This window comes from Pangasianodon hypophthalmus, chromosome 14, assembly GCF_027358585.1.
Source record: "Pangasianodon hypophthalmus isolate fPanHyp1 chromosome 14, fPanHyp1.pri, whole genome shotgun sequence".
Taxonomy (NCBI): Eukaryota; Metazoa; Chordata; class Actinopteri; order Siluriformes; family Pangasiidae; genus Pangasianodon; species Pangasianodon hypophthalmus.
Genome location: NC_069723.1, coordinates 21,394,614 through 21,418,139, shown reverse-complemented (window position 1 = coordinate 21,418,139; position 23,526 = coordinate 21,394,614). Strand labels below are relative to the sequence as shown.

At 39.0% G+C, this 23,526-nt stretch overlaps 1 protein-coding gene across 1 annotated transcript in view; it reads left to right on the top strand.

Annotated features, from left to right (window-relative positions):
• pds5b (PDS5 cohesin associated factor B) overlaps positions 1 to 23,526 on the top strand; it is a 48,414-nt gene that overhangs the window by 2,079 nt on the left and 22,809 nt on the right. Inside the window, exons 2-12 of the mRNA XM_034310599.2 lie at positions 8,178 to 8,304; positions 8,401 to 8,604; positions 11,302 to 11,388; positions 11,496 to 11,593; positions 12,336 to 12,462; positions 13,890 to 13,970; positions 15,530 to 15,670; positions 16,601 to 16,716; positions 16,863 to 16,957; positions 19,058 to 19,203; positions 22,234 to 22,385. Of these exons, the coding sequence (XP_034166490.1) occupies positions 8,197 to 8,304; positions 8,401 to 8,604; positions 11,302 to 11,388; positions 11,496 to 11,593; positions 12,336 to 12,462; positions 13,890 to 13,970; positions 15,530 to 15,670; positions 16,601 to 16,716; positions 16,863 to 16,957; positions 19,058 to 19,203; positions 22,234 to 22,385 (1,355 nt within the window). The 5' untranslated portion in view covers positions 8,178 to 8,196. The remainder of the gene's footprint in view (positions 1 to 8,177; positions 8,305 to 8,400; positions 8,605 to 11,301; positions 11,389 to 11,495; positions 11,594 to 12,335; positions 12,463 to 13,889; positions 13,971 to 15,529; positions 15,671 to 16,600; positions 16,717 to 16,862; positions 16,958 to 19,057; positions 19,204 to 22,233; positions 22,386 to 23,526) is intronic.

Below are 23,526 nucleotides of genomic sequence, written 5' to 3'. Positions count from 1 at the left end.
GGTTGTGCACCGCTCTGACATCACGCTGTTTAATACGAGGATAAAAATTACCCGTATCCCTATTCATACACGTCTCCTCAGTGACAAACCTCCCGCATCCAGGCGGCAATAAAGCGACCACAGGACGAGGGAGATTCTAGCAGGTTGTATTTTCTGCGAACACAGATGTTTGCGTCACTTCGCATCATTAGGTTTGTAAAGAACCGGCTGTAATTAGTCATTTTTATTAGAACATTAAAAGCTGAAGATATTGTGCATATGTGAACATAAAGTAATGTTTTATATCTGTAGCTGCCGTCATTAACGTTGTATCCAGATGGGATTAAATGTACATGAGGCCCTGGGGTAATTTATTTTACAGGTGCTACTCTGTGATTTTATTTCCGTCCTGATGGGCCATGTCGGTGTTTTTCTCTGTCCTCCTCTGAGAAAATTACAGGCCGAATGACCTGCTGTTTTTCCCCAAACTCAGCGGTGGTCAGAGTTTGAGTCCAGATACACGTCTGTGATTTTTCTGTGCAGATTTTCTCCTTGCATTGGAATAAAAGCTGTTTACCTGCTGGTACTTTCCGTTTTTAATCTCGTAACACGTGTATCAGTGACCCTACCCTAGATATTAAACACTTCCCGGGTCACGAAACAAAAAAATGAATACTTTGTGATTATTGTGTTGCTGTGTTTTTCCAAATTGTTGCTGGAACTTTGGTTCATCCCAAACTGAAATAAGATTAGAGAAGAGATGCTGGCTCTTCTCCATCGCCTCTTCGACCGCACAGACGCCTTGTCGTGAACAGAACGTGATCATGTGACCACGTGACGCAAACAGCCAGGTTTGTAGAAAATACACCTCGCTCCTCCTGTGGATATTTTATTGCTGTCCGGATGTGAGGGTTTTATCACCGAGGAGATGTGTAAAAATTTTATTACCCGTGTCTCTCTGATAAACTAATCCAATCTGAATAGTAGCAGAAGTGGTGGAGATATTGGAGATGATGCAAACGTTGTACTCAGGGTCCCAGAATGCAATGCAGCGATACGACAGTTGTGCTAAGAGACTCGGCTCGGGTAGTCGAAATGATAAATGATATGGCGTGCACACTCACTATATCTCAACCCAGTATAACACCTGTGGGAGATTTTGGAGTGACGTGTTAGACAACACTCTTCACCTGGGATGATGATCTTCATCGCTCAGATGCTTGTAAAATCCATGCCAAGCTCTGCTGAAGCTCTTCTGGTGGCTCATGGTGGCCCAGGACTAAGTGCATACTTCGTGACCCGCCTGTGTCACTTGTTTCTGCAGTGACAGAATACTCCAGGACAATTTCTGCAGGAAGGGATACTATAAAACCTAAAAGCCTACCTATGATAGGTTTATATCTGTATTTATTTTGGCCAAATCTATCCATTTGACTCATATATCATTATTGAGCATGTTGTCTGTAAATAATTTCCCTCAATTAAGTTTTTATCTCATCGTACATAAAGAAGCAAGCCTTTTATCTGATAAAATAAAAATCACTTTGTTAAAATGAACAAATTAGCAGAATATTAAGGTCAGTCAGTTACACCTACACACACAGTCTGAACAGAAAGTCAATCAGGCACTTGTTACAATCCAGAAGTGCATTTTCACCAACACTATGACACGCATTGTACACAATGTCTGATATTTTGAAACAAATTTTTTTTTTGGTCCTGCTTGTTTACAGACCTAAGACCTGGTCCATATCTGATGCCCATGTTTATATCATTTCTCTGCCAAAATGCTCAAAAAAAAAAAAAACCAGTAACCTCTTACCAGTAGCACCACCATGTTTGGAGAAAGGAGGAGAGAGTCCTTTTCAGCTGAGGTTATTGTGGTTGTTGGCCTCTGTGTGTTTTGCCTTAAGGTCTTTCATTGGAGCCAGGACCGACTGTATCCTTCCTTGCTGCGATGGTCGGGGAAATGTCCTTGTAGGCAGCAGGGTTTCTGTAACCACCCTGCATTTTATCGACGCATTGTATTCACTCCAGCTTGATAAGACAGTTCCTTTATAATATGGACTCCGCTGACTTGCGTCATTTATCATTTGAGCACCAAAAGATGAGTTTGTCGCACAATGCTGAAGATTAGTTCAGAATTAAAGGCTGATTTATATGAGAGTGAGTCAAATTAAAACCTTAATTTGTTTTATTTTGTGCTGTTTATTGCAAATTATCACACAACCATATCATTTTTTTTTCTCCATACACTCCATTTCGTTGAGTGCAACAAAGGATTTCCAGGATTCCTCTGGAAAGATATTTCAGCCACTGATGCACCATCTGTTGCGCTTCTTCATCTGACTGGAAGGTCTTTCCACTCAGTGGTCCAAAAAACATGGAAATCACTCCGAGCGAGATCTCTAATTTCTAATTTCTCGAATCCCTAATTTATGTTGCACTTTTACATTTTTCTTTTGAATTGCCCAGCATTGTTCACACACTCGCATGCAAACGTTATGTACATTTGAAGAATTAACGTGACATCCCAGAGCCAAAACATCTCTGTCCTTCAGGTTTCCAAGCTGAACTGTATAGTGTTTAGCGGTTTCATACACAGTGATGCACACTGTGCTAGCTCTCACACACTTACAAGCTCTGGTAAAACTTTCTGCCGTTGTTGTGATTGTTGTCATGAGTCTCAAATTGAAAACTCTCTGCCCTTATATACAAAACTATTTGCTGATCTAGAAAATTCAGAAGTCTTGTATGCAAAACAGATTTGAAGGTTCGAAGGATAAGTGAATTGTTTTTAAGATTCAAACAGTAACTGTAATAAGAAATCCGGTTACTCAGAAACAGTCTAGAATTTTGCGAGTGTACGATTTGAGACACGGTTTGTTTAGGGGAAATTTCTGTTTTTATTTCTGAACACGTTTGCTATGATAGTGGGGGGAAAAAAGCATATAGTCTTAATTAAAATGTTGCTTTATTGAATGTGACTCCCAGTAGCATTTTTAAAATATTATCACACAAAATCTCTTTTTATAGTTGGAGCAATATTTAACAAAACTCTTAATCGAAATAAATGAATGAAACACAAGAGGAGATTGTGACCCCATGTCTGAGAACACTTTATCTAGCAGCGTTTTGGGGACGCCCGCCCAGGCGGCTGTTTGGGGATATCCCAGATATCAGATATGTTTCAGATACAGGATCTCATTTAAATGTCACCTGTGTGTGATGTGAAAAAATTTGATGTGAGCTGTTTATGCGATACGTGTCGGAAGTCAGGGGATGAAATTGTTTGGCAATGGAAGATTGCGATGAATTGTTCTGTTATATACAGTAGTGTCCACACTTATGGACGAAAAGTCAGGAACCAGTGAGAGTACCAAGAAGGACTATCTCTCATCTTTCATCAAATATTATTGCCATTCTTCACCTGTACAGGAAAAGAAAATATAAAAATAACTGTAAATAAACATTAAATATAAAGCCATGTATATGTCGTTTAACTCGCATTGGTTCCTGATTTTTCAGGCACAGTGCAGTATGGTGGCACTATATCTTTACTATGTTTCTACATAAAATTTAATTTAAAAAATTAATTAGAAGAATATTTTTGTGCCAGCTTACACTGAAGGCGTTAGATTTTTTTTTTAAAAAAATTATCTTTTTGAATATAGATTTTTTAATCTCTTTTAACTGTGTAAATTTTGTGCATATAAAGAATTTGTTTTAAAAAAATTATATTTCTTGTTAATGTTAAACATTTTTGTTTAAAAGATGTTTGTCCTGTTTTATATTTTTTACTCATGGTATTCCTACACATGGATAGAGAAGCTGGATATGCTTAAACGTAATTTATGGAATTTATGAAAGGGTTAAAAAACATCTCATCTTGAAGGTATTGTGGGGAAAAATGAGCTTTTTAGAGAATCGGTTCGAACCCTGATCACAACGAGGTTTTGTTTTCCTGAGGGAACTTGGCTACAGATGGTCAGGGAATGAGTGAGCAGACCACCAGAGTGGTTTTTAAGCTCTGGACTTGAGTCTTAACACCTCATTATGATGTAAACATGTACGCGTACGCGCGCACACACACACATACACACACACACACACTAAAAGGACTCATTTGTCCAAGTGCAGCATGTAGAAAACATTTAGATAGGTATCTTAGTATTTCTGTTTTCCAGAGCGTAATTCTTCATAAATATGCAGCAAGTGCAGGTGATTTCGAGGTCAGACTGAGCGCTGGAACAGCTCCTGTGATTTATTAGCCTTATTAGGCTGCGATGATGATGATGATGATGATGATGATGACGATAAAAGAAGAAAAAGGAATAACCGTTGCAGTGAATTAATGGTTTTTGTGGTGGTGTTTGATATAAATTTTTTCAAATATTTTCCCATCAGTTTGACCCAGGAGACAGTGGAAGCTTTTGGTTGTAGAGGAAAATGTCTTGTTTTTTCTTTTTAAGTTAATGTGTCAGGAAATGTTTTCCATTTCTCAGTTTTACATTCTTTGTATTGAGCTGCACATTAGGGCTCAGTGATGTAATATCGATATTGTGATACATTAAGTATCACGTAATACACTTTTCTGAAATCTTGGATCTGTTTTTGTAATTTTTTTTTTTTAAAGAAATTAAATAGAAGCTAACTGGAAATAGCTGATTTGATGTAAAAAGTTTGTGCTTAATAATTAAAATAGTAGAATTTTAACATTTTTCTTTGTTTTTTTTTATATTAAAAAGTGGCACATTTATAGACAAAAAATACAATGCATTTATTTTTGTTTGCAAAATATAAATCTTTGAACAGATATTTTAAATGAAACCCTGTGTATCGTAGAAGTGTCTTCGAGAATCATGATATGATATTTTTGTCATATCGCCCCACCCCTACTACAAATATTTTGAACTATGTATTTGTTTGATTGCTGACGTGTTTAAAAACTCACTGATATGCAAATGATTTTCAGATAAAATTGTTACGTGGTGTAGCCTGCGTTTACGTCGTGGGTCTTGATGCACAATTCCGATATTTTGGCACAGACGTGGTTGTTGTGCTCCGCTGAAACCAGCTTCACTCTGGGTGGGAAACGGACGAGCACTTCTGTTGTTCCCTCCGTGATTGTGCTCTTTTGCCTCTTTGTATTTTGCCTTAACGCATTTAATTTGACGTTGCCGTTGGAGCCAGGGTTGACCGTATGCTCGCTCTGCCCCGATGGCTTGAGAAATGTCCTCGTGATGGCCTGGGTTTTGTAGCTACACTGCAGGTGATATCGCAAGCACGAGTGGTTTAATGTTTGTAGGATTTATATTGAATTATCTTTGTAACCAGCCGATGAACTGAACAGGATCAAGGTCAAATCTCCGATTGCTTCCTTCCTGCCTGAAGAATATTTTTTAAGGGTACTTCAAATTAGCAATAAGCAGAACTAGACTTGCTGGGGGCCGAGGCATTCCTGTACTATCCCTGCCCAGATTTATAAAAACGACTCCACTGACTGCCCTCATTTTGAATTTTGGCCCTTATGTTTTGGGTTTAGAGCCTCATTTGAATCCAATATCGGATGTGAAGAAATCCAATCTTTTACGAGCGCGCACTAATATCCGATCTGTGTCAGAAGTCAGCGAACAGCTCTGAAATGTAAGTGCGGCCATATTGCTTAACAGCTGGCTCTTTTAGCTCTGATGTGTAGTGCAATAGGCTGTTTGTTGAATATGGAGGATTGAATTCTCAGGGACATGCGCCGTGCTGTCAGGCCCGTTGTCTTACATGCTGTTCGGAAAAAAGTCTCTGTTGTAGAGTGTAACTTGTTAATATTTTACCAGAAAAATGAGCTGTCTCTTTTTAATTTCGTCATCCATTCAACAAATGCATTTGATTTGGTTTGCAAAGGCTGGGATGGAGGTCCTCCGTTCAGTGGGTTGCGACTGTTCTCGGTGTTTTGAGCGTCACATTTCTGTGTAACATCTGTATCACAAATCCCTGATCTATAACTATGAGTGTTAATGTAACTGGACATAATCTAACGTGCAAATTATAATTAACAGCAGCCAGTAAAGGGTGGGATTGGCATGGTTAGGTTACCTCAAGGCATTTAAAATTGCGCTCTCTCAGGATTTAAGGAAAAAAAAAAAAAACGCCAGCAACATTCAGACATAATGAATTCAGTTTTATTGCTTTGTGTGTGTTGGATGTCATCACGGAGGAGCGTTTGGGAACGATGCACGTGTGTCGCTTGAGACGTTTTTTAGCAGTTCAGGCAGCCGTGAGAAAAGTTTTGTGTGATGCTTTCATTTCAAGCACTTAGACCACAAAGAGCTTGTTAGTCACACATTGTGGCTAAACCAATCACGTTACTGAATGCCTGAACCCACGGGGTGGATAAATGATATTCATTAGCTACTGGAAATGAGCATGATGTATTAACACATGCCAAGGTAGTTAGCTAGTTAAGTGCATTAATACAGAGGGAAATGAAAAAGTTGATGAATTCCTGGGCAAGGCCCATAACCTCTCCTGATGAAATTTGTGATGTAGTAAGTTGTCTTTGCGTCCACTTTGACATCTTTGACCAATGTTGTGGCTAAGAGGTGCACATCTCGTTTAAAAGACATTATTCAAGTATCGTTAGTATCTTTATTTTCTCTCGATATGTTGAACCGTGAGCTGACGGTGTGTAACTGTCACAGGTGTAACTGTCAGGAGAGTTTATTTTTATGCATTTTATTTTGCTCAGCTTTGTCAGTATGTTCACGTACGTGTGTGTTCCCGATTCTAAAAATCATCCACATCATCCATGTGTGCTAATTAATAAAAAAGCTTAGATAATATTGTTCTACGAAAAAGCCAAAGTGTGTATTACGGCAGGATTTGGAACGAGAAGCGTGTGTAATTACAGCATTGATGTGCACCGTAGCAGTGTATTCCATCTGAACACAACGGTCAATGGACAGAGTAGGTATTTTTCTTTCAATGGTTGGGAATTAAAATAAAAAATAGAGAGAAATAAGAAATGCTGGTGAGTGCTGTATCAGCACAATATGAGCCTGCTTGTCTTTTGGGCAGCGGGAACATGTTTTCTGGACCACAGAGAGGTTTGAAAACACTCATTATAGTTCATTTTACAGCCGGAACTACTGACTAATCAGATTCGAGCACTGATCCACGCTGTGATATAAAACATTTTAAAACATTACATTTCATTTATCATTCATTAATAAATTAAACATTGTAATCCGTGGCAAATTGCTGTGGTATAAGTGGAATAACACCGGCAACAAAGATGTTGCTGCGCGTCGTACTGTCATCACTCTGGCGTGCATTACTTTCATACAACACACGGTCTCTTCTGTTATTCCATACACGATGAAGTCGCTATGAGTTAACTAAACATGTAGTATCTGTAAAATACACAGTCATAAAATCAAAAAGGTCAAATGCAACTGGTAGCTGAAACCCGTGCCTTTCCCGTGTGTGACTGGAAGACTGAAAGTCAGTTATTGTAGAATCATAACTGACTGTCCTGATTATCTGTTAAGTAGGAAGTATAATGGTTTGATAAAAATAAATAAATAAATAAATAAAGAAGTAGAATGTTTTTGGAAGAAAGAGTGAGAAAACATTGCCAAGTCAAGCTGTGCCACAAAGACTGAGTGGTGGAATATAATCAAAAGGTGCTTCAACAATGTGTTAGATTAGAGGTGTGCACATTTATGCAAGCAGGTTGTTATAACTTTTTTATTTTTCCTATTTTTTCCCCGAAAATGTTTGATTGTTTTTCAGTTAATTTTTATACGTTGTAATTTCACCTTGAGGGTGGAAAAAGGTCTGACATGATTTATCTTTTTTTTTTTTTTAAATAAACATCACAAAAACCTGCCATTTTAACAGGGGTGTGTAAAGTTTTTATATGCACTGTATGTATTTACACCTCTCCATCGCTAATGTAAATGGGTGCCAAAGTAAAACCCTGCTTTATAACTTCCTCTGAACCCACCCCCTTTAAAAAAAAAAAAAAAAAAAAAAACTCTTTTATTTTTCTCCTCTCCCCCATTCAGGGTTGGCATAAGTAGTCTGTTAGAAGTGGCCTGGAAAGTAAAGTTTTCTTCTCATGACTGCTATAGTGCACACTTAATAGGTCGAGGTTATATATCAGGTTGTAACTCTATGTAAATGTGTTTTTCGCCCCTCAGCGTGCACTAGTCGGAGAGCATGGCTCACTCCAAGAATCGAGCCACAGATGGCAAGATCACCTACCCGCCGGGGGTGAAGGAGATCTCCGATAAAATCTCCAAGGAGGAGATGGTCCGGAGGCTCAAGGTAAACACTGATGGTGGAGAGTCATTCTGGTTAGGATTTCTGATTATTCTGTACATTACTAGATGATGTAAACGGATTCACTGCTGAATTTTGTAGATGGTGGTGAAGACCTTCATGGACATGGACCAAGATTCAGAGGAGGAGAAAGAGCTGTACCTGAACCTTGCTCTGCACCTGGCCTCAGACTTCTTCCTGAAGCACCCAGACAAAGACGTCAGGCTCCTGGTGGCCTGCTGCCTGGCCGACATCTTCCGTATCTACGCTCCAGAGGCTCCCTACACGTCGCCGGATAAGCTGAAGGTACAAGAGCAGAGAGCTTTGTGACATGAAAGGGTAGCAGTTACCTCTGTAATAGATCTTTAAGCCTGGTTTATACCTCTGAGAACATCTGGAAAGAAATTTCTGAAAGACTGCAACACATGCTTTACGCTGCATTTGACTAAAGCTCTTGACTTGGTATTTACGACCTCTGACTAGGGAAGGGAAAAAACAAAAAAACACAACACCCACTTAACATGAAGGTCTCGAGGTCAGCATATGACATCATGTCAACATGGCCACTCTCCCACAGTCAGCAGTAAATAAAATATAATGTCTTTACTTTAAAAGAGTTTATATAGTATATACTTTAGATCAAGTTCGTTAAATCTAAAACGCTGACCATACAGTTTGCTGTTTTGAGAAAGTAAGTAAGTACATCGTGAATTTACGATTGCTAATGTTAGCTGGTTAACTTGTTAACGTAAGTTGGAATAAGATAAACTTTATCGAGCATGAAGGAAGTTCTTGTGCCGATTACTGAAGACAATACAGAACAATGAATATTCTGTAAAAACTGTTCAAAAAAGTGACCAACATGACAGTGTCAGTAAAATGAAATGTAAGTGTAGAAATATAAGTGTAAATAAAAATAGTTTTAGAGAGCAACTTCCTGCAGAAAGGGGAGGAGTTATACAGACTGAGGGGTTTGTTCATCGAGGCATTCATGTTTTTAACGGCTCTTTGTAGCTGAGTTCAGACTTCCCACTTCAGCATTAAGTAAAATGCAGCGTTAGCCATGTGTCTCTCAGACACTGAAGAGAGGTAGTAAACAGGAAGTCGTACTAGATGAAAGTGCACCTTTTGTTAAATCTTGTTAAATACAATTACATTGACGGTGATGAGGATGTTGAAATGAGACCTCGTATAAACAAAAACACTCTTTCCATAAGAACAGCTTCATTGCTTTGACTTCCAGCCAACAGAGAATAAATTTCTTCTCCGATTGAATCTGATAGATTAAAAATGTATGTATATTGTATAAGCTAAGTAAAAAATATTCAGCAATGCTTTCATCTCGCTAGTGAAAAATTGCTTTGGATCATGTAGCCAGGTTGCAGTGCGTCTTGGACAAGCTCACCTCAAACCTCGAACACTATCGATTCATCACGGCTGTTGGCAATCTCCACCCCTTCATATGTCACTCCTGGGGAGAGGGGCGGCCCGCTGCGAGAGTGACTTTCTCCAAACTATTTTCTTCTCCAAAGTGGTTTTCTGACCTTGTTGGAAGCACTGAACTTTCACTCATCACTCGGCTGCTTCTTTTAATATTAGGGCTTCAATCTAACAATTATTTTCATCAATTGATTGGATAATTACATTTTAAAAATATATTAAATACAAAAATATTTAATCCTGTTTATTTGCAGCATTTTATTTTGCTAGCGGGTACCACAGAACTCATAAGTAGGCTTAATAAACCCTTTCATGCATTGCGTCCATGCTGATGGACAGTCAGTTTAAGGCAGTTTTGGGGAAAATCTAAAATGTAAATCGCCTCCAGATCACTTAATGGTCTAACTACAATACAGCATTATTGATATTTATCAGACAATCTGATACAGCATGAGAATATTATCAAGAGCTCATGTCAGCCAAATGAGGCATAAACTAATGCAAAGTGACAGTATTCTGTACATTTTTACAGTTCTGCACACATTTCTGTATTCAATTTTTCTGTATTATGGTTATGTAGACTTTGAATATGTAGTTTGGGTTTAACTGTTTAAAACACACTTCAGTATAAATCTCATGAACAAGGGTTACGTATCAACATTTAGCTTAAAGATGCATCTGAAATGTACAAAAGAGTTTCTCATGACACTGGCTTCGCGATTCGATTCAGTTTGACTCTCAGATTTTTTTTTTTGCAACATTTGAATGACAAGGCATTTTTTAAACAATGATCAATTAAAACATTATGAGCTTTGTAGCAGGATTATTTTTAACCAGAAATAGAGCTCCAAAGTTGGCTAAAATGTCCGACCTCCATCACCTCATTGTTGTGTAACCATATAACCTATAATGAATGTCAGTCTTTGTGATCTGGATGATTCCCGGTAATAGCACAGGCTTTTCATGAAAAAATGTGTTCATGTGACCAGTGTGCTCTCTGTATATTTTAACTCTATAGGTTGGGATTCCTAGTGTTTAAACAGTGCAGTTACATTAGATTGAATTATTAATAGAATGCTGATTTCCTCAACCACATTTTCTCATTTTTGCATCATGATGCATCGTTACACCCATATCGTCTGTCTGTCCAAGATTCCCGTTAGCATGATTTCTCAAGAACGAGTGGTTGAATGTTTGTAGATTTTTATATGGAATTATCATTGTAACCAACATATGAACTGATTAGATTTTGAAATGGAAAGGTCACATGTCTGAAATAATTTATCTTCAATAAACGTTGTTTGAAGTATATTTTACCGGTAGTTCTGGCAAACAAATTAGTTTGTGAGTGACATTCCCCATCCACACTGTTGGTGTCGACTTGTGCTTGTTGAAATTAAATGGTTTTTACATTTTTCTCATTTTATATCCTGTGTTGCACATTTAGTGATGCCTTAATCCAATTGAACACTAAGTATCTTTGCATCCGGAGGTTTTAAAATGTCAACCTAATGCTTCTGTGCTCCTCTTCTCCTCCTCCTCCTCCTCCTCCTCTCCTCCCAGGATATATTTATGTTCATAACACGACAGCTGAAAGGATTGGAGGACACTAAAAGCGCCCAGTTCAATCGATATTTTTACTTACTGGAGGTACGTGTCATGGTTTTCCTTTTTATTGATTTATTTTTAGTAAGTAATTTACTGTCTCATGTGCGACATTCTCATTATGTTTTATTTTTTTTCTCCTCTCCTGACAGAATATCGCTTGGGTGAAATCCTACAACATCTGCTTCGAATTGGAGGACAGCAATGAAATATTTACTCAACTGTACAGAACACTCTTCCAAGTAATCAAGTGAGTCGCTGCATTCATGCATGCGAAAATCCTTACCCCCCACACACACACACGCGCGCGCACACACACACACACACACACACTCACACACACACACTCCCCATGCTCATAATTCAGAAGGGCAGGTCTGTAATTTACAGCGTACTGATGTAAATGGAAAGCTCTGGCTTATTTATTGTGTTGTAATGAGCTGTCAGCTTCCACTCCGCCAATATTACACTTCAGTATGACAGTTGGTTGGGTGGGTGTGTGTGTGTGTGTGTGTGTGTGTGTGTGTGTGTGTGTGTGTGTGTGTGTGTGTGTGTGTGTCCCAGGTGGGATTTCTTATTGGGTGTGCTGTGTATTAACGGTTAGTCATTTCAGCTGGAAACGTCCCCTCTGAGGGAAAACACAGTGGCGCAGTGATGAGCTCATGTGTTGATGAATAAAAAGAAACTGCAGATGCCTCCTACACATAAACACACACACACACACACACACACACACACACACACACACCTGCAGAAACACATCTTGTGTGCAGATTATCGCCATGTTCTAGATATAATGATTTGTTAAGTGCCAGACAGACGTAAGTGCATCGTGACTCATCTTTGTTTGCTTCTTTTCTTAGTACGAGATAACGAGAAAATTCTCTGCGTGTGCTGGAAGAGGTTTCAGTGTTGCTGAAGAGTGTGTGTGTGTGTGTGTGTGTGTGTGTGTGTGTGTGTGTGTGTGTGTGTGTGTGTGTCTCTGTCTGCAGTAATGGACACAATCAGAAGGTGCACATGCACATGGTAGACCTGATGAGCTCGATCGTGTGTGAGGGAGACTCTGTTTCTCAGGAGCTCCTGGACACCGTCCTGGTCAACTTAGTTCCAGCACACAAGGTACCAAGCACAGATCAGCTGTTATCATGGAGGAATGATTAATCACCTTATACGTGTTAATCAGTGAACCGTAATTGACTGTGATAGTGGTGAGTGTTTATCGAGTCAGCCGAAAGGCTCCGGTTCATTAAAGCTCGCTTTGATTGATGGCCTTGTGTGGTGCGTTCTCTATATTTCATTTATTCTGTCTATCACATAGCTATGTCTCTCTCATTTTGTTGTTCTGTGTATGTGGTCTGACGTTTGGTTTGTGTTTGTTACTCTGTCACTGTTCTTTCTGTCTAACATTCAGGTGTTCTGTGTGTCTCGGGTTCTCCTTGTCTTAAGTTCTGTCTATTTAGTGTTCGGACATTCTGGCTGTTTCAGTCTCATGTTCTAGTGTTCAGTCTGTCTCATGTTCTGTCTGTCTATCGTTCCATCAGTCTCACATGTTCTGTCTGTCTCAAATTCTAGTCTTCTGTCTGTCTAGCATTCAGTCTGTCTGGGGTCCCATCTGTCTCAAGTTCTAGTGTTTTATCTCTCTAGGTTTTTGTCAGTCTCAGTTTCTAGTGTTCCATCAGTCTCACGTTCTCTGTCTGGTGTTCTGTCACATTCAAGTTCTATTGTTCTGTCTGTCTAACATTCTAGCATTCTGTCTGTCTCATGTTGCCTGTCGCACGTTCTAGTGTTCTGTCTCACCTTCTACTGTTCTGCCTGTCTAGCGCTCTTTTAGTCTAGCATTCAAAATATGTCTGTCCAGTATTCTGTCTGTTTCATGTCTTAGAGTTCTGTCAGTCTAACATTCTGTCTGTCTCATGTTCTAGAGTTTTATCTGTCTCATGTTCTAGAGTTCTGTCAGTCTAACATTCTGTCTGTCTGTCTCATGTTCTAGAGTTTTATCTGTTTCATGTTCTAGAGTCCTGTCTGTCTGCCTAGTGTTCTGTCAGTCTAGCATTCTGTTTGCCTGTGTCATATTCTGTGTCTGCTTTGTGTTCTGTCTTTTGTTCTGTTTATTTATCTGTCTATTTATTTGTGTCTCTCTTGTTCTGTCTTTCTATATATACCATTCTGTTTATTTAAGGTTCCTGTCATACTTTTTAATATGTCTAGCATCAGTCTTGTCCTGTTTACCTCCTTATCTCTTGTTCTGTTTGGTTTTCTAGCGATTCCTATCATTTTTCTTCGTAGCTCTGTTTTGTTGTCCTATCTCTGTTTCCTATCCATGTTTCTATTATTCTGTCTGTTGTAGTGATCAAGTGATGGACCTGTTGTTCTGTCTGTTATCTAATTTAGTTAGTTGTAATGAAATTCAGTTAAAGACTTTGGGTAAATGACAATCCATAATCATGGTGTCAGTATTGACGAAAATAATTATTAAAAGCCATCCTTATTATCTCTCTTTCACCGGATATGTAAGAGTAACGCTTCTGAAATGATTTTATTTGCAGAATCTGAACAAGCAGGCGTACGACCTGGCCAAAGCGCTGCTGAAGAGAACCGCGCAGGCCATCGAGCCGTACATAACCAACGTGAGTGGGGGTTTACTGCCACAGGCTTTCTGTTACATCATTCAGTGTTGTGTTTTGAATTCTTAACAAGCTCCTGCGGTTTTAACCGCAACCTCAAGCGACCATGCAACGATTTGAAACTCTTTCACGCATGTAGAGGAATCTCATGAACCCGTGGTTAGACCGTAATGCGAGGGAACGCTGGCCCACGCTCATCCTCATCACCTCCCACAGGAGCAGGACGTGCTGTGATGCGCTGGTGGTCCTCGCAGACCTCGTTACAAAGAAACACTCGCTGCGGTGAGCTAGCGGAGATGTAGTGATTAGGACAGAAGACTCGAATCACCCTGGTCGCTATGAAGCGAGCGCTTGTGGACTTGCACCGTCCATCCAGGGGTTTTTAGTTCCCGATGAGAAACTTCACATGCTTGGCTTCATTAACAAGCTACCTGCGCTAGATACTAGATACTAGATACGTTCACTCACCAGACGATCTCTGCTGCTTCTTTCCCAGCATTATTTTACTTCGTAATGTCTCTGTACATATTTAATGAGAGGTCGTATATGACAAGATGAAATGAAACCACAGTTGTAGGCTCTTCTTCCATTTTTTTGTGTCAAGAATTAATAGCGACTACAGGAATAACGGGAACTGAAATAATAACGCACCACACGCACTATAGGATTGGTGAGAGGATTCATTCAAGCTTATCATTTGGATTTGTCGCTTTACCTCTTCATACCTGATTTGCACAGACTTCTGAAAATCTCAACTCACCTGTCACTGTACGTAGAAAACAGACGTCACCTGTCACGTTTTCACTTGTTAATATGAACGCAGGGTTCAAGCGCCACTGTAGTGTCTTTAAGCAGCATCTTTAGCTGTCAGCTTCTGTATGTTTGCTATGGATTGAGCATAGTGAGGAAATGGCGTCTATATCTGCACTGATGGCAGAAATACTTCAGAGCTGGTTATATTAGGTTTATTTAAGTCTAATATTTACAGCTTATTGTATGTATGTTGTATTTCTAGATTTAATACAGAACAAATAATTTACTGCAGAAACTATCTTGAATATGGATGCATTCATTTGATATTCATCATGAGATATTGATGAAGATGTTGATTATTAAACCTATTTCTAGACATTTTTCTAATTATAGTTCTTTTGTTCTTTTGGTAGATAAGGAAAAATATCTATAAATAGTCTTAGTATATTAGTTGTATATTTGTTTTATCATAAAATCGTATGAAATGTTAGATAAATGTATCTGTATTTAAAATATTTGCGCTTGATGTGTTTTTTTTTTTTGTTTTGTTTTGTTTTTTTTGGAGTGTGGTGTAGATAGTGAGTTACTTATAATGAGGTGATGAGCAAACTCATGTAATTTACCGTCTAAAATCGTTTACGCCAGTCACCAGTTCTGTTCTGTATTGATAGTGTTGGGTGTAAAGCTCCTGATCTGCCATTATAGGCGCGTTTTGAACACACTGCGGCTGCCATTTCCTGACAGTGATGGATGGAGGTGTTTGAAGTCTGTCTGTGTTTTATTTTTGTTTCTTCCCCCCCTCCGCTCAGTTTTTTAACCAGGTGCTGATGCTGGGGAAGACGTCAGTGAGCGACCTGTCAGAGCACGTGTTTGATTTAATCCTGGAGCTCTACAACATCGACAGCCATCTACTCCTGTCTGTTCTGCCTCAGCTGGAGTTTAAACTTAAGGTACGACAAAAGCCACTCATCTAAAAGCCACCAGTGGGAGGATGGCAGAGCATTACGCGACAGATGTTTGTTTGAGCAAGCGCTCGTTCAAAACCCTGACTTGCCCATAATAATTAAAATAACATTACCAGCACAGCATCATAACTGGCTGCTTGTGCAGTGCAAAGCTGCAAACCTGACAAGCCTCATCATCTTTGCCTCGTTTTCTCTGCACATATTTCTGACTTCTGTTAGACCAAGGGCTTGTTTCTGTTGATGCGAGCCTGTTTTGTGTGTAGGGGTAGTCCACATTCATCACATACCCCCGGGCATGCATTATTTTCATATAAGCCCATCTTCTGTGGTGTGTTATTCCTTACTTAATCACAAGTCTATCGTAAGAGGAGCTTCATCATGAAATCTGACATGGAGAACACACACAATCACACTGAATTAGTCCAAATGGTGTGATAAGTAGAACAGACTTAAGACCACTCTGTTCTCATCAGCAGGTTTATAAAAGGATGCAAGGTAATACTCTGCTTCCCTCAGGCTGCCTGTTTCATACTGATAAATGTGTGTGTGTGTGTGTGAATTAGCATACACATTATGTTGGCTGTATTGCTAGGTCAGGTTTTTCATCTAATCACTTATTTCTTTTTTATCCCATGCTTCAACAAGAGGCCGTTTTCAATTTTTGATGATAAATTGTATTCCTTCGATATATGCATGCCTTATTGCCTTTGCATAGACTTTCATTGTGTGTGCAGATGTTTTATTTTTATGCAAAATACAATAACAAACGCTGAATAGACTAAATGAGTTCACAGCAGAATTAATTGGCTTAGGCGTTGCTTCCTTCAGCTTAACTCCGAAAGGAATAATCTCCGTATTTGTGTGTGTGTGTGTGTGTGTGTGTGTGTGTGTGTGTGTGTGTGTGTGTGTGTGCAGAGTAACGATAATGACGAACGGCTTCAAGTTGTCAAGCTTTTGGCCAAGATGTTTGGCGCTAAGGACTCGGAGCTCGCCTCCCAGAACAAACCTCTGTGGCAGTGCTACCTCGGGAGGTAGAGCTTCCTCGTCTCTCCTGCATCATAATAATAACAATTATTATTATGTTATTATTATTAGTAGTAGTAGTATTCTCTAATCGTTAAGTAATGAAAGTTTTATGTCTTTGAGAGAGCTGTTTGGTTTTCATTGACATTCTCAGGTTCAACGATATCCACGTTCCTATTCGACTGGAGTGTGTGAAGTTTGCCAGCCACTGCCTGATGAATCATCCGGATTTGGCTAAAGATCTCACAGGTGAGGGATGTGACTCCTGAGAGCACATTAGATTAGTTTTAGTCTTTGCTTTCAGACCAAATTCACTCTCGTATGCTACTCAGATTTCACAGGTGTTTAAAAAGGTTGATATTGTGAGGTCTTTGAAGATCCCATGTCCTTTGTCGAGTCACTGTAAAGCATGACAGATGGACTGAAACTGAACCAGGTCTGAATAAACACATCTCGGATTTTCACCTTTCTTACAAAAGCAAATTTTCTAGTTAAATACAGAAAGAACAAAAAAGGAATGTAAGAGTAAATAGTTCATTAGATTATTATTTTGGCAATAATCACAAATTATGCAGTTCCTTTGTTATAGCTGTTTTTTGTAAGAATACATTACTTTCAAATGCAAATGTGGGCTCAAATAAAAGTTTTGAATCATTTGAAACAGGTTTGACACATTTTCTGGGGTGTTGTTACCATTAAAAAAAAATGTGTGTGTGTGTGTATGTATATATATATATATATATATAAAACATGTTTTCATATATATTTTTTAATATATACTGTATGCACGTGTGTATGTATATATATATATATATATATATATATATATATATATATATATATATACATACACACGTGCATACAGTATATATTAAAAAATATATATGAAAACATGTTTTATCGTGGATAAGTGATTTTGTCTTATTTACTTTCATTAAGAAAAAGACAGTGTTTGTCTTCTGTTTTACAAAAACATAAGCATACTCTCTCTCCCCTGTCAGTCACAAGCTACGTTTACATGGACACTAATAATCCGATCGTAATTGGACTAGAAGCACAATCAGATCTAAAAAGTCACATGTAAACACGTCAATCGGAATGAATTGGCCAAAACCGATTAAAATTTCATTCGGATCGTAAGGGGTGGTTTAAACCTTTTCTAATCCGATGGAGAGGACATATAAACACTTCATCGGGTTGAAAATGAAACCAGGTAGTTCTGCGCATGTGCAATGACATACAAATCACGTAATGACGTATGACGCACGGCTGTCAGCGGTATTGGGGCTGTGACCGTAGCCTCACCAGGTGCCATGTTCCCCTCCACCATTGAGCATAGTGTCATTAATGACTGTCGTGTCATCCTACAATTCTCCTTCCACTCCTCGTCTGTGAAGTGGTGCAAGACGACGTTGTCCCACAGGCGCCTTGTTCTGGGCTCGTGAAGGGGCATTTTAATTGCTTGATAAATACACGCAGTACCGCACAAAACATCACGCGCTCGTCGTCTTCTAATTAGCAGCTGAAATAGGCAAATGTTAAGTCTGCTTTTTAAAACGAAAAAAAGAAGCAATGGCAAGAGAGTGGCTGCTAGTATCTGCGTGTTGGAACGGCTGGAAATGTGTAATCTTGCACTGTGCGCATGTCAGAAGATTCTGTCATGTAAACGCGCATATCAACCCGATTACTTTATTCAGCGCTCTTGTAAACACTGCGATCGGATTAATCAATCTAATTTCATTCCGATTGAAACAAAAAGTGTCCATGTAAACGTGACTACAGAGACACTAACCAATCGTTGGTAGATAGCGCTTTCCTCTGAGTGTGTTACGCTGCGCTGTGATGCAGCATGAGCAGCAGCTGGAAGGGTTGCAGTTGGCTAGGTTCATGTATCTCTGAGGAAGCACATGTTTGCCTTCATCCTCCCTGGCTGGTGTGTGGAATTTGGCAAGACCAATTTGGGGAGGAAAATGAAGGTTTAAAAGAGTGCCTCTGATGTGTAACAGTGTTGGTGTATGGTACTATGTGGATCAAAACTGTGTTGTTTTAACTTTTTTTTTTTTTTTTTTTTTTTTTTTTTTTTTAATTTATTGAAGTGAAAGATTTGATGGATTTTCTGAGGTTGTTGCTACAATATAAAAAAAAAATATAGAAAATCACAGCATGCATCTTTTCATCGCTGTGGATTAAAATCATGATTTTGCCTCCTAGTTTCCTTCTTTGATTAAGAAAGCGACAGTGTTCATCTTCTGTGACTAACGTTCACTCTCTCTGTGACAGCATTTTATTACAGACTCAGTAATATTAAAAAGTAAATACAATTCAGGTGTGTCCATTTTATGCTTTCAGAGTATCTCAAAGTGAGATCTCACGATCCAGAGGAAGCCATTCGGCATGACGTCATCGTGTCCATTGTGACTGCGTCGAAGAAAGACCTCTCTCTCGTCAACGATCACTTGCTGAACTTTGTCAGAGAGAGGACGCTCGACAAGAGGGTGAGTTCTTCAGTTGTTGGGGTTTTTTTTTTCCACTTCCACCATCAGTGGGGAAAAAAAACAAAAGCAAAAAAAAAAACAAACAGAATATTGGGGCGCTGTTACCGTGTGACATCAGTGCATTTGCCTGGCCGAAGCTCATTAGCTCTGCGGTTTCTCTCAAGCTCCACTCCATTTCTCTTCCTAATCTAATCTGCAGCCTCTTCGGGCCTCCAGGCAGAGGAGGCCAAATGAAATATCGAACCATAACTCATTCTCCAGTCTTTTCAAATCACATACACAGGGCAAACCTAACTGCCCCTCATTCTGTACACCTGCATAAACGATACAACAGAAGACATTTTACATCTCTGTTTGTCCTGCACAACACGTTCAAATGAAAGCTGAGGTTTTAACAAAACAGTGCTGCTTCAGTACCAGCTATTTTTACCTCCAGAGATTTTCATCATTCAGATTTGCCAATTCTGAATGAACTGTTTATACGTATCCTGATGTGGATACTCTGTAGAACAGATGAGCCCCACTGCGTTGTGTTTTAAAAACCCCACCTTCAACCCTGTTAGGACAAAAAAAACAAACAAACCATGTCCAATTATTGCCTTTTATTAACCGGAAAATAAAATTAAATAAAACAAGACCACACTAAGGAACATTTCGGTACATTTTCAATTCTTTCTTTACTTCTTTTATATGTTGCTTGTTTAATGGTCTAATGTCCCTCCTCAATGGTTTCTGCCCGCTGCAGGAGAGCAAAGCAAACAAGCAGTGTTTTAAATTACTCTCCAATTCAAATTATTTGTAAAGTATTAGATTTTATGTTTTACTGTTGTAGAGCTATTTAATTTTTTTGTTTGTTTGACTAAAGTTTTTGACTATTTTCAGCTGAAATATTTTGGGTGGCATCCTTTATAAATATAGTTAAATGTTATATAGTCTACTTATATGTTGGTTAAGTCACACACACATTGATGAATCTTTTCACATTAATAAACCCCAAAAAAAGCTCCATTTACCGTGAAGCTTCATTTACCGTGAAGAGCTTATTTCAAGCAGAGAGCTCAAAACACCTGCACGACTGTCAGTCCTTCCGGATTCACGTGTCAGTTGACTCATCTGTCGCTTTTATTGAGGGGGAAAAATGGACACTGATCTTTTGGCATATTTTTAGGTACCATCGTTAAAATGCAAAATTCCTACGCAAAATATGTAAAGGTTGGCTGGTCTGAAACTGTTATTTGAATATTTATTTTTTTTAGGATTTTCCATCTTAGCCCTCCTAGTGGGGCGTGCCATACAGTTTGAATACCTCTGCGTAGACAATCCTCATTTAAATGCACGTTACATGTAATCTGATCCAAATTTATGCGCATGCGTGGGGTGAAAACGTGCAATGTGTGAATCTAACTTTTTAGTGGCGCTGCTCGTGTCTTTAATGAGATTCACGTCTCAGCAAAACGTCACCTAAGTTTCGTTATTAAACAGACAGAGAGAAAAGGAGTGTATGAGCTAAGAAAAGTTGCTCATTATTTCGTATTTGTCCGACAGTCAGGCATGCGTCTGCCTCAATATGTGCGTCTGATGTCCATCCAACCTCGCAATTGTTTTCACGATTAAAATGCATAACACGAGCTGTGTGTTCAAGTTTAATTGCACGAGGGGCACAACGTTGTCTATACATACGTCTATACAAACGCACTCCTTTCGGCAGTGAAAGGAATCAGACGCAAATATTTACATGGCTATTATTTGTCTATTTAACAGATTATAAAAATGATTATCTGAACGTTTTCTTTTCTGATTAACGGATATTAAGCTTCATGTAAACGTAGCCAGTAATAAAGAAGTGTGGATGTCTTTCAGAGATCTTATCACTTTTATTATCATAAGGTGCCAACATTTACGGTTTGGCCGTAACACATTGACTACAGAGATGTCAGAAAGCTACCCTTTTCATCTTTCTCGATTAAAGCAGCTATCAAGCGAAATGCCTATAAAATGCGCCTGGAACACCAAAAAAAAAAAAAAAAGCCGAAAACAACATTTTTACTGAAGTGGAAAAGAGGTGGGATGTGAAGGTCGCATTTGTTTTGAGTAGCGGTGCTTTCCCTTCACTTTATCTGGGTGAATTTGGAAATGTGTGCTCCAATTTAAAAAAAAAACACACACAAAGGCAGGACCTTTGAAAAGAAAGAGCTAATTACTGTTCACACTTGACCTTTGGGTTTGTTATTGACGTACATTTGGAGGGAAAAAAAAGGTTCTTGCACATTCTCTTCACTAATCACACCTGCAATACTGATGATCTTTCCCACTTGGCTGTGCCACATGATCTGTTAGTTCTGCTAGTTACACCAGAATACCAGATAGTCATTTCAGTAATAATAGGGTAGTAACGATACACTCTGGTCACGATTCGATTCACAATTCTAGCTTCACGATTTGGTTCAGTTCGATTCTCAGAATATTTTGAACAAAATGTCAATGATGTAAGATTATGACTGAAAAGACTCCTTTTTTCCATTTCTAACACAATGTGCATTTTTGTCGGTATAAAATTAAATAAATATTTTTAGGAACAGAGATTGAATATTGTAAACAAAATGTACTACAGGTACACCACATCTTAAAAATAAATGAATTTAATAAATGCTCCCAAAAACCTTGATTGAATAAACAAAGTCTCTGACCCGGGGAAAATGATCCACTGAAACATAATAAGCTCTGTAGCAGCGTCTTTAGGGATTGTTACACCCCTAAATAAACCCCTAAATAAAAATATCTTTATCATTTCTGATCATTTTAATCAAAAAGTAAAAAGATCATTTGTAAATATCTATTAACAACCAGTTTATATGAGCAAAACTCTGCTTTTGCTTTGGAGAGGGAAGATTTGTGCATCCTGCTTCATTATTTATTCCGCAGGAGCCAATTATTGCTTATGAATGTGTAGTTTTTTCCCCACAGTGATGTATCGTGAGTATGTTTCCTCAGTACATATCTTGTCCCCCCACCCCAATGCCTGTGTTACAGTGGAGGGTGCGTAAGGAAGCGATGATGGGCCTCGCACAGATCTATAAGAAGTACGCTCTGCAGGCGGAGGCGGGGAAGGAAGCAGCCAAACAGATATCCTGGATTAAAGACAAACTGCTGCATATCTACTACCAGAACAGTATCGATGACCGGTGAGTGACTTTATTTATTTATTTATTTATTTAAAAAAATTTTGTGGAGTGTGGCAATATATTAAAATATGTGACATCATCCGACATCCAACAGTGTGATAGTACAGTGCTACTGCACACCCAGGCATCATTCTTTTCTGCTCATGCACATGTACAGCCCAGGGGAGCTGTGTTAACCAAGAATTTCCCATCATTTACGGATTTTTTTTTTCTTTAAAAGCATTGACGGAAAATTCTGAAGGCTATCCGTCATTTTTACAGATTCAAAATAAGGCATTCAGTCTAGGCGTGTATGGTATTCTTAGTTTTCCGCCACAGACCTTTCTACCGGCTGAAAGTGCCGCGGCATGTGTTTATCCAGTAGCGGAACGTCCGTGTTTGTAGTACACAGAAGTGTATGTAGCGGAAGTGTATGTAGTAGCGTTTCAGAACCTCAGGTGAGATCATGTGAGCAAATCACTCACAATTTCTGCAGCGCCCTGAATGCACAAATAATTTATACAAACCTCCGTACTTGAGCTTTCATTTCTTTCTTACCGATGTGCAGGTGAGAATGTAATGGCTAGTAATATTTCACTGCTTTAATGTCCTTTTCAATCATCAGAAAATACATTGATTAGCTTTAAAAGTGCATTATGTGAGTCCCAAGATTAGGTCCAACCTAACAGTTAGCTGGGTTCAGCATTTAAAAGCTTCCTGTCCATGTTCACCACGCCCCGCCCCCAGGATCTATACAATATGTATAAAACGACTGACAGGAGGCACATCCAATCACAAACAAGCATTCCGGACTGGAAGTCTGTTTTCCAAATGGGTAAGACTATTGCACCTGTAATAGGCTTCATGAGGAGTTTTTGTCTTTAAAGCGTTTTCTTATTTCAGAATTTGCATTGCCTTGTAAAGAGGATCCGTATTTATGCTGAGATAAAAAGACCACCATCAGGCCCAGATGTTCAGTTTGTTTTTAGTCACTTTGTTTGTGCCTGTAGAGATGCTTCTCATTGAGGAGCTGTTTTTGTCTCGTGAATCCTGCCATCAGCTCCTTTGCTTTCTCGCTATTGCACCGTGCCAGGGCTGTGTGTGAGGGAATAATAATGATGATGTAGAGTGCTATGAATACACACTCCCCCCGCCCCTGGAG